This window comes from Cygnus atratus, chromosome 19 (genome assembly GCF_013377495.2).
Source record: "Cygnus atratus isolate AKBS03 ecotype Queensland, Australia chromosome 19, CAtr_DNAZoo_HiC_assembly, whole genome shotgun sequence".
NCBI lineage: Eukaryota > Metazoa > Chordata > Aves > Anseriformes > Anatidae > Cygnus > Cygnus atratus.
Window position 1 is genome coordinate 1,297,255 of NC_066380.1, and position 16,085 is coordinate 1,313,339.

The 16,085-nt window shown below is 57.9% G+C and overlaps 1 protein-coding gene across 4 annotated transcripts in view; it reads left to right on the forward strand.

Annotated features, from left to right (window-relative positions):
* Positions 1–1,563, forward strand: part of NR6A1 (nuclear receptor subfamily 6 group A member 1) — an 81,514-nt gene extending 79,951 nt beyond the window's left edge. For 2 of the 4 annotated variants that reach the window (XM_035555436.2, XM_050714646.1), the window contains one exon: positions 931–1,496. In XM_035555436.2, coding sequence (XP_035411329.2) covers positions 931–1,019 — 89 coding nt within the window. In that variant the 3' untranslated portion in view covers positions 1,020–1,496. Of the gene's footprint in view, positions 1–930 lie in introns of all 4 variants that reach the window. The other 2 variants (XM_035555435.2, XM_050714647.1) reach the window with 2 other exon arrangements.
* Positions 1,564–16,085: the final 14,522 nt, after the last annotated feature.

Below are 16,085 nucleotides of genomic sequence, written 5' to 3' on the forward strand. Positions count from 1 at the left end.
CTTGCCTACTTTGCCAGAGGGTGTTTATGTGAGACCTTTTTCTACTTAAGCTTCTCCCTTGTCTTTGAAGGGGTCTCCCGTCACCCCCAGTTCTGCAGGTAGGCTGATACAGGGCAAGTTGTCCCCCTCTGCTGCACAGTGCTGCGCTGTGTGCTGCTTGCTCATAGTCCCCTGCTGCTGAGAAGACAGGCTTTGTCCCTCAAGTGCTTCAGTTTAAGTACTTAGGTCAGGTTTGTATTTTATTTTCTTCCCTTCAGTCCTGGCTCAGAGGCATTTTGTCTTAAATAGGTGTAGTCCTGGTCCGAGAGGTTGTTCCATGAGAGGTAGAGAGGTCCCTGAAGTGCTGCTGAGGAGCACAGGACGAGCAGAGCAGTTGCAGTCCTACGGGGTAAACCCTGGGCGTCAGCTCCTCTGGGCATTAGCATATCTGAAATACGCAGGTGAATTGTAAACTTCACTTGTGTCACTAATTAGATCTACACTGTCTGGTGTTATTAAGACATTGTTTGTTCCCAAGTGTTATGGTAAAGGAAGATACTCGCCTCCTGGTGTCAAGGCTCCGTATGCTTCATCCTACCCTGCTGTAACAAAGTAGATAATAATCACATAATAGCTCACATAATTTACTCACTGAGATCTACAAGGGAGTTTGAGGAGAGACAGCATTTAGGCTTTCCCAGTTTCTATAAATACTGCTCCATTGTGGAGAAATCATTTTGATCTGACTTTGCCCATTTATTTAGCTTTCATTTCAGTAAATAATAAATCCTGTTGTGTCCAAATGGGTATCAAATGTCTAATGTAGCAGTAGGATGATTAACTGTTTCTCTGAGAGGTTCAAGGTAAAACCATCGTCAGCGGTGCTGGTTTAGGTGTCTCTCAGAAATCTGATTCAGGAATGGCTGCTAATTCTGGTCTTTTTCTTAACAGGAAAAATGGTGAACGTCCCGCTGGAGCAGCTGCCTCTCCTTTTTAAGGCCGTTCTACATTCCTGCAAGACGAGCGCGAGCAAAGAGTGAGCCCAGCTTGCCCCCGACCCGTGCCTTACTCTGTGCCTCAGGCAGGGAGCGGGCTCACCTGGAGAGGAAGGGGGAAACATGACCAGGGCAGGAGGGAAGTGCTGAGACAGGGCAATGGGTGTCCCTGCCATTGTAGCAAGAACCTTTTGTGTTTGTTTTTGTTTTTTTACTCTTTTTCCTATATATTTATTTCACGACAGAGTTGAATGTATGATCTTCAACACGATGCACATGGTTCTGTATGAATGCAGCAGATGCATTCTCCAGCAGTTTACAGAATGTGAAGATGTTTAATGTGACAGTGTTTGTTAGGGTTAGTTCTTTTGTATTTTGGGGCTGGGGACTGAGATGACTAAGACTACCTCAAGGAGAAGATGCTGTTCGCGCACTGCTCTTTCCATGATTTGTATCCAAAAGCGTTTGTCAAAGAGCACAAACTGCCTCACCTCACTGACAGAGCTGTTAGCATCCCAAATGGACAGTTTTGGAGAAGTGGGTGTTAGAGAAGTGCCAAGCTTCATTTTTGTTATTGTTTAAGGAAATTAAAAAAAAAAAAAAAAAAGACGACGGGGAGAGGAAAAGAAGAAAAAGTTTGCTTAGCCAGTTGTTTTTTCTTCCTCTGGCAGTTCTCAGCCACAAATGGCAGTGCCTGCAGTTTCCTTGGATTCTGCCCCCAGGATTGCAGTGCTCCCAGGCTGAGAAGGGCTTGCAACCCCGTTCCCTCGTGGAGCTGCAGGAGTGCAATCTGCCCTCTGTCTCCAGCCTCACCAGCTGGTCTGCCACTGCTGCTGCACCTTTCCATTCAATTGAAATTGTGCTGTTGCAGGTCGTAGCAGGCCTCTGACATTACAGCAGCAAGGTACTCTTGTTGAGAGAGAGAACTGCAAATAATTTCTAATCGGTTCCTTAAGATCCATTTTACATTCATAAAAGCAGGAGAGAAGAGGCAGGATTGCCCCTTTTAGTATATTCCCCCAAGGTGGTATCTGACTGCTGAGGAGACTTCTGCACTGCAGCAATCAGAAGCAGCCTGTTTCTGGGAACAGTTAACCCACCACGTGGTTAAATGTAACCTGCATAATGGTGACCAGGGACTCCAGTATCCTCAGGCATGCTTTTCTCTGCTGGACTTGGGGAGGGCATGATCCATAGTTGTATTCTGCCAGGACAGTTTTACTGCTCAGTGGAATCCTTTCGCACCAGGAAAAATTGGTGTGAGTACAGTACTTGGTCAGCTGTTTGTCCCAGGCGTTGCAAGGCTTGGATTTTCCATCTAGCAACCTCCACGCCACTCCACTGCACGGAAAAATGGTTTAATGACAGCTGGTTAGCTGTATGAGTAACTGCTAAGTCCTGGTGCTTATCTAAATTTGTGTATTCTCATAGGAAATCTCATGGCATCTTGCCCGTGGTGGTGGTGGGTAGCGTAGGGGACAAGCTCCTGTTCTGATCTCTCATTAACAGTTAACTTAGGAAGATTTCCCTAGGCAGCCACATTACTCTGTCTGGACTTCCTTCCTTGTATCATTATATATGATATTCGGGTAACAAATTGTTGAGTGCTGTTTTGTAAAATACTTTGGGAAGCAGCTTCTGTTCCTTCAGGGTCGGAGGAACCAGTTGCTCCCTTGATGTCTTGTCCTGGTAGCAGCTGTGCATGGCACACAGTAAGTACTGCTCGGGAGTGAAGCTGCTATGAGATGAAAAAGAATGTGATGGTGAGCAGGAATGCCTTCACCAAAGTCGTCTTTCCTTCCCCTGCGTCCCAGAGGGTTCAGCTGCAACCCAAGAGACCTTGTGACCCACTAGCTTGGCACATCTCTAGGTTAGTCAACAGCGGTGCTGGGTGCTGCCTGCTCCCTTCAGACCTCTCCTTGGAGGTGTGCTGTTGACTAGCAGCAGACCCAAGGCGGCATTGCGTTCTTTGTGATTCTGCTTGGGAATCTTCCAGCTTGTCAGTTTCCCTTTTCTAAAAGTCCACTAGCTGCTCAATTTTCATTATTTAAATATGATGTTACGGGTAACAGCTGCTGGGACCAGCAGCAGTTCGGTTTGATAGAGCTTCACAAATCCAAAGCTGGTTCTGTAAATCTCATTTACTTTCTGATTGTAAAATGAGACGAGCACATATTTCTCAGGAAAGCCTTCTGCATACAGCATATACCTCAAGTGTAAATGGTAAGAGTTTAGTATATCTGTTTGTAAGTTAGAAATTATTTCTCAGCTTTTAAGTTTAATTTCCAAATAGCTTGATATGATCTTTTTATTACGGGTTATCTTCTGGCTTGCTGTTTTATACACTCAAGGAATTGTTAAATTGCATAGCAGTAATTTTATTCTGTGATTACTGAATTCTTATAATCTGTTGATGAATGAGAGTTTGTTTTAATTAGTGTACATAGAAGTGGTCATCTTATTGCCAAATACCCAACAAAAATAACATATTTGCTATTCTGTATTTATCCAGAATACTCCCAAGACTAATGTTGTACCAAAAACAACAACAACAAAAACCACACCTAAATTCATATATGATGATAAACGGTCAAGAATGTTCTGCTTTCTATTATATAAACCAAATTGTATAAAGGCTGATTGGCAGCAGTATCTGTTAACAAATAATAGGTTTATTGTAGGGAGTAAAAAAGCCTTACTAAATTGACAAGTGAGGCAGAAGCTGATATACCAAACCAGAATGTAACTCACTGGACAGTCAGTCGTAATATCTTCTGCACCAAGTCCTCTAATGACTTGTATTTTTTAAACAGGGTAAAGTGAATGTGTTGCATTGCAAACTCAGGTATTATGAGAAGGTAGGAACGTAGCTAGAAATGTAGAGACATTAGGTCAGTCACTAGATGTATTTGTGAATTTGGTTTGAAGGACACCCTGGAAAGGTTGGAATTTTTGTTCCATTCTTCACGTAACATTCAGTTTACAGGGACTCATATTTTATTTGTGCTTAATGCTAGTAGGGGGAAGTTCATTATCTTTGGTACCTATCTGCTGTTGCTTATCTGACCTTCTGTCATAGAGGAATCAATCAACAATAATAGTCTTTGGTAGAATTTTCTGCCATGACAAGTCAATTTTTATCCCCGATTTGAAAGATAAATTGGCTGACTGACCCCCTCCTCTCCTTCATAGTATTTGTGCAAATAGAAGGCTGAAGAGTTACTTTTAATCCGAACAGAGGTTCGGGACATAAATTTGAAATGCCCAGGCTCACATATTCAGAGGAGCTCTGCTTAGGTGTCTTAGTGCTGTTTTACAGCTTGCAGCTCATCAGCCAGCACAGAGAGCAGAGCAGGCACTGCTGCTGCAGGTGATGGGGATGAGTCTTCGCTCGGGTGGCAAGACCCCGGGACCTGAACAAAAGCTCTTTGAAAACCTCTGCATTTTCTTCCGAAGCTTGCCTTTGGGTCACGCTTCTGTCACATGAACAGAGTCGTGACTCCACTGCGTGCGTCAGAGCAAGTTCTTGTCCTCGACGTGCCCCGGCCCCTAGAGAGGGCAATGGGATGGGGGCACTGCCAGGATGCTCAGAGATGCCACGAACCTCTAAACCAATGGGTTCTGGAGACGGCAAAATGGATGCAGCAGGAGCTATCCCTAGAGCCATTTCACATCCGTGCAAGCTCCTTTTTAATTGTTAATCCTGCTGGCGGCTGTTCCCTTGCTCATCTCGTGCCTGTTAGCCTACACTGCTGGGCAGAGGCATCGCATGCTTTGGGGAACCAGGGCATAGCTCTGGCTTGTTCTGTAGGTCCTAAATTCTGAGCTTCTGTAGTCTGCTGTCAGCACAAGCAGTGAAGGGGAGCAGCGGTTTCCAAACGGCGAGGGCAGGCCGCTCGCCCGGGTTGCCGGCTGCGGGCAGCAGGAGCACGGGGGAGCCCAGCCCCGTTACATGACGGCGAGGTGCGGTGGCACGGCCCCCCCGGCTCCCTCCCTGCAGCACCTTGCCCCTGCCAGCGCTGCTGCTGAGACCAGCTCCAGCCTTTCCCCTGCGCTGCCGTGGGCTCGGTGCGAGCCCTCGAGGGCACGCGGTGCGCGAGGAGTGCTGGCGTCTCGGCCGGGCTCCTGCCGCCCGCGGGGCCGTGGCTCCATCTGCTCCCGGCTGAGCGCGTGGGCGCGGGCTGTGCCGCGGGAGCAGAAGTGACCTGCACAGGAGGTGGGATGCAGGTACCTGTCCCGGGGGTGCCGACCGCTTGAGCCCCTTGCTGCCTGTCCTGCCCTCCCTTACGCGCGGCACATCTGTGTGCCGGCATGGACAAGGGCTCTTCAGAAGTGTGCACAGAACAGAAGCACAGCCAGCTCAGGTTAATGATTTTAAGTCTTGTCCTTCAAACCAACCTTAAAAAAAAACTAAAAAAAACCACTTGAATTTCTTTTTATTACATTTTTAAAAACAACAAAAAATTCTCCCGTGAATGTGCTATTTACCGTTCATTCTTTCTTCTTTCTTGGTTTTGATTTGAAGCTATGAAGCTTGGTGTCTGTGAAAATGTTATTTCTGTATTTCTCAGGATAATAAGCGGCAATCATCCCTGCCACATAAAAGGCAGGAGAAAGGGGGAAACTTGGGGAACTAGTTTAAGTATGAAGCTAATTTTTAAGTTTTAGACGATGTTTAAATCGGGGGTAACGCGTGAGATGTCAGTATCAAGCTGTGGCGTTTCTCTGGGTTCTCAGTGTGTTGTTTGCAATGCACAGCAGCTCAGGGATAAGTATTTAAAATGGGACCCAGAGAAACCCGAGTTTTGATGTTGCAACAGTTGCTTCTTTCATGACTTGTTTGGAGGACTCTTTGAGACCTGAATAAAGCCCCGATACGGAGGTGTCGGGGGGAGAATTCTGGTTTTCCTGGTGGGACGTTTGTTTAGGCCCCTCCGGTGGCTGTGGGGAACCCCCCAGGGGTGCGTGGGGCTGGCAGGGGCGCTGCGTGGCGTGGGGCTGGCATGGGGCTGGGGAGCAAACAGCAGCCCCCGCAGCGGAGCTGTGCCGTGCCTCTGGCTGGCGCCCCGCTGCCTCACCCCGCAGCCCCCAGCCCCGCAGCCCCCAGTCCCCCAGCCCCGCAGCAGCAGCTCCACTGGGGTGGGAAGGGCGAAGCGTGCAGGGCCAGCCTTGTGCGTGGCTGCACGCCTTCACCGGGCACGTCAGCGTCTGGGAGTGGGAGAGAGAGGTTCCTCTGTGCTTCCGTGTTCAAAGCAGCGTGTAAATGCACTGCATCCTTTTGCCCTCAGTGCTCAATGGGTTCAGGTGCTCATGGAAAAGGAAAAAACGGGCGCTTCTCTTTCTCAGGCAGTCCCATTCCTGCCGTCAGTGTGTGGCTTAGGAATTAGAGCATTTGGATGTCCGGTTGGTACTACTTCCTTGTCGTGTTTGCCAGGACTGTAGGCTCATTCAGTCTGGCTGAGAAGTGTACTGACGTGTACAAGCGGTTCACCCGCAGCTGCTGGGAGTATCCTAAATGGTGCCATCCAGCCCGCTGCAGCCGCGGGCAGGGCCGGCACCGGCAGAGCAGCAGCACTGAGCCTGGCAGCAGGTTTGCGGGGCTAAAAGCCACCTCCTCGGCTGTCCCAGCAGCCAGGATGTGCACGCTGAGTTTAAACCAGCAGAGCATAAAGCTGGTGAGGGCAGTATAGGCGCTGTCTTTGCCTTGAAAGAAAAAATTGAAAAAAAGATACTGTGCAGTTGACCTCTAACAAGTCTATGAAAGAAGCAACACAGTTCGGTGGAAGAAATGCCCCCAAGGGCAAAAAGAAACAGAAATTGAAACCAGATGACGATCAACCTTAACAAAGCCTTTTGTGATTCATTGTTTTCTTTCGATTTATGAAATGTCTTGTAATAGTTGATAACATTATTGACTCGATTTCCATAACAAAACTACCTCGTGTGACATCCTGTTTATCATCTCAAAGGGATTGTGAGAAAAACAAAATGCTGCCAGTGTTTGTTGCTAGAGAAGACCGGGCTGTGTGAATGGCAGGAGTTCCCTGCCTGTTGGTGCCGTTAGACGCACCCGTGGTGGTTTCTGACCTCACGTCCCCGAACCACCGGGCACCCCGGCTCGCAGGGGTCCTGCTGCTGTTCCTGGGACGAAGCACCACGGTGCCACGGGGGCACCAAGCTCCGCGTTCCCTCCTGTTGGAGCGCAGTGCCGTACAGGATGCGGCTCTTGCCAGCTTGGCTTGTGTTGGCACCCACCACTCCACGAGCAGGCAGCTCCGTCCCTCTGCGGCACGGCGCAGACCTGCACTGGTGGCCCGGGGCCTCCGCGAGCCTGCGCGTCCTGGCTGCGGATCCCGAGGGAGCAGCTCCGGCCCGCTGGCTGGTGCTCGTGTTGGCCATTGCTGGCTCGTGGGGTGGGTCCGAGGCCAGTTTGGTCCTCGGGCCCTTCCGCAGATGCTCCCAGCAGTGGTTTCTCCCAGTAAAACACTGTTTTTCCCACGATCCCTTGCCTAAATCAGGGAAGCAGGATGTTGCCTGGCATGGCACGTTAGCAGCGGGGAGCCGAGGTCGGGGCAGGAGACTGTGCCCGAGTCCTGCGCCCTGGGGAGCGCCTGGCAGGAGCCGTGTCCCCGTCGCCTTGCTGCGCCCCAGGGAATGCTCCCCCCGGCCTGGCGCGGCACGGGGCACGGCCGGCCCTGCCGCAGCGGCACCGGCGCAGCTCCCTGCCAGCCCGGCCTGGCGCAGCTCCGCTGCCCCGCTCTGTGACTTGACTACCTGTGGAAATGTGACCAATAAGTGTTGAACGCATGTGTAGCGAGTGTTAGCTGTATGAACTAATAAATGTGAATTGTTCTGCACCGCTGGTGAGGCTGCTGTTTCCTTTCATCCATGAGGCGGCCGTCCCTGGGCGATGGGGCTGGGTGCCGGTGCGGTGGCACTCACGGCGCTCCCTGGCACAGGGGGGCTGGCACTGGAACCGGGGTGGCTCTGGGAGGGGCTGGGTGCCGCCGAGGTGGCTGGGTCTCCCCAGGGTGCATGATCCTGACATGGCTGGGTCTCCCCAAGGTGCATGATCCCACCTGTGCAAAAAGTGACCTCTGCTGAGAGCTGGGCATTGGGATCGGCGGGCAGGCACCGGGGAGGGCGATGCGAGAGCAGCGGTTTGCACGGCGCATCCACTCCCGACCAAGAGGTGGGAGGGCAGGAGGACAGAGCTTCTCCTTTCTGCCGCTGCGTCCTTGCAGCCTGCCGTGCCTGCTGCCGTGGCGGGGATGTCACCTGGGGACCCGGGGGTGGCCGGGACAGGCCGGGAGCTGCAGGAGGGGCGGCTGCAGCAGCTGCTGCGGCAGGAGGGATCGTCTGCATGAGCGGCTGCGGCGGGGAGCCTTGACCAGCAGCTCCGGAGGCACCGCAGAAACCGTTTGGAGATTTTCCATGTCACCGAGGTGGGTGTGTGGTGAGAGACTAAGAAGTGCTTTTCGTGTTTACACCTCTGTGGGTGTTGGGGGTGCACGCTGAGGCCCACGCACTGCTGAGCGCAGCGGCAGCACCAAGCGAGTGGCTGGGCCCTGAGTCTGTCCTGGGATTGCTCTGCAGCTTGTGAATTGCAAAACTTCTAAAAACGGTGGTTCTGGGTCCTGCACGGAGCAGATGGGTCCGTGCAAGGTGCCTGTGAGGACAGGACGTTGACCCAACAGGCCTTTTTACTTAGGAGATTCTCCAACATTTCTTCTTCAGGGACAGCAGAAATCCTTTTGTTCAGACCTAAAAGGGACTTTGCCCCAGGGAGCAGAAGAGGGTCAGGGGAGCTGTCTCAAAACCAGGCCAAAGCAAAGGGCTGGCTGAACAGTGATCTGCTCCAGCCTGGGCCCCTGACAGTAATTTGCAGCCAGATGAAGCAGTAATTCCCCCTGAGCTGGAACTTTGTGCTCACAATAATCCCTTACAGCAGCAGCAGTAAAGGTGTCAGGCCATAGATCAGCGCTGAGCGCCTTCAGCCTCATCTGAGGGCCGGTCCTGAGCTTGCACCGGGGCCGTGTGCTCGCGGGAGGGTTTTTGCTCTGCCCACAGGCCACGGCCTCACGCTGTCCTGCAGTCCCCACACGGCACCTCCTGAGGGTGGTGTGGGTGCAGGCAGGGGTGAGGAAGGAGAATCCCAGGGTCACATCAGGGGGGAGAATTGCTCCAGTAGCCCGTCTGGGTGTCTGTGCAGATCCTCCTTTCCCACAGGGAGAGCTTTGCTCCTCTTCCCGGTGCTGCAGGGACCAGCACACGAAGCTGGACGTGCCTGGCAGGGAGGGCTCGGAGCGGAGCCTGGGCTGAGGAGGAGGCATGGAGTGATGGCAGCCGGCCGGGTCCCCACCAGCCTGGGCACTGCTCCCGCTGATGCTGGCCCCAAGCCCGGGCCAAGAGCCTCCCGGCCCTGCACAGCTGCTCTGTCCCTGCCACCACAGGGGCTGCAGGGTGGCCGTGTCCCAGACCCCAAGCTCGCAGGGTCCCTGCTGCCCTCTGCAGCGCCGTGCCTGCCCCTCCACTCTCCTTCCAGGGGAAATTGCGTCCTCATCTCGGTCCCCGCGTGAGCCGTGCTGCCCCGCTCCTCTGCCAAGCGCTCTCCCTTCTCCTGCCCCCTCCGTCGTGTTAATGTTTCTTATTTACAGCACTTCTCCTCACCTGCGGCACAGCTCCACCGTCTTTGCTGCCACGCCGCCTGGATTTATTCCCCCTAGGGGCCCTGAAGGTCGGCAGTGGCGAGGCGCTTCGGGAGGTGGCGGAGGACACGGCGCACGTGGGGCGCTGGGTTTGTCCTCACCTTAAAGGCGAGCTGCAGGAGAGGCTGGGGGTGCGTGGAGGCGCTGGGTGGCCTCGCCACGCACCGCCTGGGCACGGAGGGCTGCCTGGAGAGCAAGCCCGGAGTGGGAAAAGTACCAGCACACTTCAATTTCCAGCTCAACCTCTACTGACCACTGTATTTTGATTAGAGCTCTGCTTCCTTTTCATCTCCGTGCTCCGGCTGGTGACAACTGCCACAGCCTCGTGCGCGCGGTGCCATAGTTTATCACCGAAGGCCAGCCGCTCTATGAATTCAGAGCCAGCGCGGAACAAATCACGCTGTCACTAACGTCAAACTTGTTAACCTGATCTTTGGTGGATCACTAGTGTCAACATTGCATGGGACATACATTATCGGGCCCAAGGACTTTGGGAGATGTGTTTGTCAGGCTGTTCTGTCACAGTCCCACTCTTGACCTTCGCAAAGTAACTTTCAAGGATAAGCTGCCTTCCTCTTAAAAAGAGGTGCAGTTCCCAGGAGCATCACCCCTCGGCCAGGGGCTGGGGCAGGGCTGTGAGGTGAGGCTGGGCCCCCACATGTGCGGTGGTGCTGCCATGGCTTGACCCATCGATGAGCAAAGATCTGCTGGGGTGGTCCTCGGGAGCCTCCGCCAGGCTTCAGGCTGCGGACGGACCTCCGTTCGTGTCTGTCACCGGCCACATCCCCTGTGTGAGCTCCCCACCGTGTCACCAACTGCTCTCGCTTGCCTTGCCCTCACGTTTTGCTCAGCCACTGCCCCTGGCGTTCAGACCTGGACACCAGCCCATTGCGTGCAGTGGGCCAGTGGGGCTGCGTTTACTGGACCAGTCTGAGTACCTCACCTCTCCGTTTGCCCGGTGCAGGTGCACGAATGGCTGCTGGCGTTTCTGGCAGGGCTGACCACGCAGAGGTCAGACGAAGGACGGGCCTCCATGGCCGGGACAGCAGCAGCATGGTGAGAGGTCTGCGACCCCAGCAAGCTCCTGCTGCCGCTTCCCCTGCCAGTGCCCAGGGCCCTGCTGGGGCTGCGCTGCTCCCGGCCTCGCTCCCGGCTCGTGGCCAGCGGGACCCCGAGGTGGGCACTGGGTTCCAGCTCCACATCGCTCTCCCCGCAGGCCGACCCTGCTAATCAGCTGTGAAAGAGAGAGAGAGCTGGAGAGAAATCTTTCTCTCTGCTAACCTCATCACAATAAAGATTCCTATAAAGAGCTCTTATCCTTGAAGAAAATGAGGCACATAAGCAGGAATAGTAAACAAAAGGCTGTCATTTTGACCCAGGAGTGCTTCATGTTGTTGGCAACTGCCAAGAGGAAACATAAAGAGAGGCTGCATCCAAGTCCCAATTATGCAGAACTATGTGACTGATATGTCAATGAGTCCCCCCGGGAGGAGACCACCAGCGCTGCCTGCACACCATCTGCACACGCCGCCATGCGCCGGGCCTGCCCGCACCCCCGAGTAAAGGCGTGCGTGGCATCGGAAGAATGCGGGGGACAAGGTAATGTCATCGGGAACGCTATCGCCAAAGTCCTCGCCGCGCGCACGTTATCGCCACGGGCCCCGGAGTCAGGGACTGTGGGCAGCCGGCGGTGCAGGCAGGCGGCTCTGGCCAACAGTAGTGCTGACCACACCTGCTGCAGGCACGCTCCGGGAACGTGGCGCAGGCAGGAGGGCTGCCCCGCCACAGATAAGCTGAGTGGATGAAGATAACATCCGAGAAGGAGATATGCTTTGCCGAGCATCAAGGCTGCGCACCAGCAAGGAGCCAAAGCACGGCTGCGTCCCGCGGAGGGTGGTGCGGCCCCGCGGGCTCGGCTGTGGCCGTGCCAGCCCTGTGGTGATGGCCGGGGCTTTGGTGACAACAGGTGGGGTTGGCGATGGCCATGGCAGGGCTTGGCCCCATCGGCAGCACAAAGCAGAGGCTGTGCCAGTCCCTCAGCCACGATGGGGATGGCGTCACTGCGTGGCCGGGGGTGGCGGTGCCTCCTCTGTGCCCGCAGCTGTTGGGGACGCCCCCACCGAAGCTGCTGCAGGGCCTTTGGGTCCAGGCACCCAGCGGCAGCCGGCCCCGCTTCCCAGCACCTCCCTGGGGGCCTGTGTCGCTGGGAGCACAGGGCCCCTGTCCCCTCCTGAGTGCTGGCACCAGCTCGTCCCTCTGCCACTGAGCCCTTGCCCCACTCTGCACCTCTGCCTGCCCCCAGGCACCCCCGGGGCTGTGCAGAGCCTTTGGCACGGGCTCTGCATGCCCAGCTGCTGCTGCCTGAATGGGCACTTGCTGCGGGGGTACACAGGGTGCCCCCAGGCACTGCCGGTCCTGTGTCCTAGAGCAAGCCCAGCATCGGGACGGGAAGGAGAGCAGTAGCCTGGGCAAGTGGTGGGTGACACTGCTGCGAAGCGCCCTGGTGTTGGAGCTGGCGCCCTCATTGCAGGCAAAGCTGGGCATCCCCAGTGCCAGAGCCCCACGTGCCCACCTCGCCAGGAGCTGGCTCACTGCCCGGCCCCCTGTGGCTGCCCCGACCCGCGCCTCCCCAGCCTGCCCTTCCGTGCGGCCCCACCGCGCTGCCCAGAGAACTAGCACTGACCGTGCACCCGCCGCAGGAGCTGGCCATGGCCTTGGCGAGGGCCTGTGCAAAGGAAGGTGCCCAAGGCCAGCAGGGACGTATTTACCCCTGAAAACACCTAGCTTCAAAAATAGCAAGTGGCCGGCATGAGGCCGGGGCTTCCCGGGGGAACAATGCCCGGCGGGAGGAAGCGGTGCGGCCGCCCCGCGCTGCTCCGTCCCCGCCTCGCGCGGAGCTGAGCCGCGAGCTGCTGTGTGCCGGCCCAGCAGGGACCTTGAACCTGCCAAAGATTTATTTTCCCTGACATTGGCATTGCATCGGAACATCTGGCATTCGGCTGATAATTGCTTGGGATCGGGGCGGAAGCTGCCTCTCCAGGCCTGGCTCTTCTACAGAGCTGTGTTTTCGTTACTTTTCTCCTCTCTTCAGCTGCAGAGCAAGGAAAAAACAACCGGGGCTGCACAGCTCGTGGCTCCCGCTCCTTCCCCACGGCCCCGTGCCGCGGGCAACCCACTCCCTCCTGCGGTGAGGCCGTGAGCTGGGGCCTGTCCCCGTGGGGTGACGCCCGTCCCGTGGCCCCGAGCCTGGGTCCTGCTGCCCCGGTACCCGCTGGGGCCGCAGCACAAAGTCCTCGGGGCTGTGGTGCTGGGATGAGCCATCAGCAGGGCTCTGTGCACAGGCACGTGGGGAGACGCTGGGGTGATGGATAACGGGGCCTCGGGGTAGAAGAAAGAGCAAATTCCTGCCCTGGCAGGAGGGAGCGTCATGAGCGGCCTCTCAGCTGGGGCCTCGCCTCACTGCCCTCACAGGGAGATGGAAACCAGAGCCCTGGGGCCGCCACAGTGCCCGCAGGTCAGGACTGTGCCCGGCGCTGTGCAGGAGGTGGGAAATCCATGTGGCGGGGAATTTGCTGCCCCAACGCCTTGTCCCTGAGCACATTTCCCATGCACCCCAAGTGGGCAGCTGGGCTCCATGCCTGTCCCAGCCACTGTGGGTGCTGGCCTGGGTGGCCCAGGTTCCTTTGAGGGCTGGGGAGGCCTCGGCCGCTGGTCCCCGGTGCTGGGTTTGTGCGTCCCGCGGATCCTGCTCCTCCCGAGGCGTCCTGCCCCACAGCCTGACCTGGCGTGGCCGCCCCATGGCCCCCTCCCTCCCGCCGCGGCCATAAATCAGCGTGGCCCTGGCGTGGGCGCAGGCGCTGGTGCGCTCGCCCCTGCCCACCCGTGCCCCCTGCCTCCCGCCGGAGTTCCTCTCTCCTGGTGCTTTATCTGCTGCAGAGGTCCCACTTATCTCCCCTGTCACTTTCTAATGCTAGTTTATGGGCAGCATTTTGTAGCTTAATTATGATGTTTTTCTGCATGGTCACGTGGCCACAGAAACCAATAAGGCAACTAAGTTGGTCCACCTCGGCTGAGCCTGGCCCCCGCGGGGAGGAGATTGGCTGGTGTCCTGCACCGGGCGCTGTGCGCGCAGCCAGAGCCCCGACACCTCCCCAGCGGACGCGGGCCCTATAAATCCCCCAGCCCACTCCGGAGGGGGCAGCGGTACCCGGCACCCGTGGAGGCTCCTTGGGCTGGGGCTGCTCGCCGGAGGTGCGAGCGAAGTTCTCCTGCCACCCCCCACCCCGTGTGCAGCGGGGCGCAGCGCCGTGTCGCGGTGAGTATTTGCCAGTGGGGACACCCGCAGCCACCCTGACCTGCCTGTTCCCTGCCCGTGCCCTGGTTCGTGGGGGGGGGGTCTCTCTGGCACGGTGGAGGTTGGGGACACTTGGCGAGGAAGCAGGAGCCATGCGTGGGCCTTCGCTTCCTGTCCCATCCCCATGAGCGGACGTGGGGATGGAGGCACCAGCATCAGCTGGGCGTGGGGACACCCAGGGACACCCAGGATTGTCTGGCCCTGCTTTGGGCCCCAAGGGCAGCAGAGCGAGGTCCCGCCATGGCCTCAGCCCTTTGGCCTTGCTGCTGCCCAGAAATGCCAGATCCAGCCGTGGGGCAAGGGGGTGGCGAGCGAAGGCCACTGAGGGGCTCTGGGAGTGCAAGGGGGTGGTGAGCTGGGGGTTCCTGGCCACCCCAGCTCTGTCGCAGTCCCCTCAAACACAGGCAGCCCCCGCACCGCGGAGCAAGTGTGGGGGCAGCTAGGCCCCCCGGCCCCTCCTGGGCTCCTCTCCCCAGTGGCAGCCAAAGCTCCGCGGCTCCCGGCAGCTCCCCTGGAGCTCACAGTGAGCGTGGGGGCTGCGGCCGGGGGGGCTCTGCGAGCGGTAGACGCGCTCCTTCCCGGCCAAACCAGCCCGCGCCAGGGGCTGCCTGCTGCTATTCTTAGTCTGGGCTCAATTCCTGGTGGCTCTGGAGCGATCCTCTGCCGAGCCCGCTTCCTGTTTGCCGCACATCCCTGCCAGCGCCGCTTCCTCCCTGGGGCACCCGTGGGCCGCGATGGGTGTGCGGGACAAGCCGTATGGGGCGAGCTGTGGGGGACGAGCTGCGTGGAATGGGATGTGCGGGGTGGGATGTGCGGGGTGAGCCGAGCCTCGGGGCCTGCGCCCTTCCTGCAGCTCCCTTGGGCGTCAAAACGCCTCAAATTGTGGCTCCGTCCCCCGTGGGCCCTTCATGGCGCCGAGCTGGGCAGCCAGGAAGCGTCTCTCAATGAGAACGGGCTGGCTCCGAGGGGATGGGTTGAGCTCCCCTGCCTGGCTCAGCGAGGGAGCCTTGAGCTAACCGTGGCCAAGCACCCGGACCGGGCCGGCCTGGGAGCAGGAGGCTCCTCCTGCCTGGGGTGATGCAGTGCCAGGCCAGGCACAGCTTTGCTGCACCCAGACTCACCCCTTGCTGTGTTTTTGGGCTCGGTTTGGCCCTGGTTGCTGGCCAGGAGGAGCCCCCAGCTGGGCTGAACCCGTGTGTGCCTGCGCGAGGCCCACGGCTGGGAGCAGGACAGGCCACATGTGAGCCGCGTATGGGTGCTGAGCTCCGTTTGAGCAGCAGCAGCTCCTTCATCCCCACCGAGAGCTGGAGGCAGCGCCCGTGCTGCCTGCTCTGCCCTGCGTGGGCAGGGGCAGGGGGTGGCTCACCGAGCCCTGTGCAGCCGCTTCTCCGGTCGCCCCTCAGCTGGACAGGGCAGGGAGGCTGGAGGCGGCCGCGTTTGCCTGCGAGCAGGAAACTTCCCCAGACAGAACGAAACCCAGCTGACGGCGGGGACGTGCTCTGCGCCGATCTCTCGGGGAGTGTTTCAGTGCCTAAAAGTGAAGCAGAGAATTGAACAGCGGCAGTGAGCGGTGACTGTCCGGCTGGCGCCACGTCCATGCCGTTACCATCGCCGGTGGCCCCAGGGGAGGTGCCGGAGGTGCCGCACGCCCCAGCGCTCCTCACGCAGCTTTCTTGGGGCTCCACCGGCAGCCGTGGGGGTAACGGGCCCGCTCTGGCAGGCCTTGGGGGACTGGGGGCTCGGGGGGCTCCTGCTTGCCGTGGGTGCTGCGGGGCACCGCGTCCCGGGCCCAGGCGACGCGGGCGGCTCTTGGCCCCTTGGTGCGGCCCCAGCCCGGGGGCTCGGCTCCCGTCTCCTCCTGCCCCGGGCTGCCGCCGTCGGGGCCGCCGCACCCGGGGGGCCGTGGCCGGGCCGTGCCGGGCCGTGCCCGCGTCCCCGCGCCCCCGGGCTGCCAGGTCCCTCCTCCCCAGCCCGTCCCCAGCCGCCAGCCGCCCGCTCTCCCAGAGGAGGTTCCCCAGCCCCCGGGGGGCTGGCCGCTCGCCCGCACCA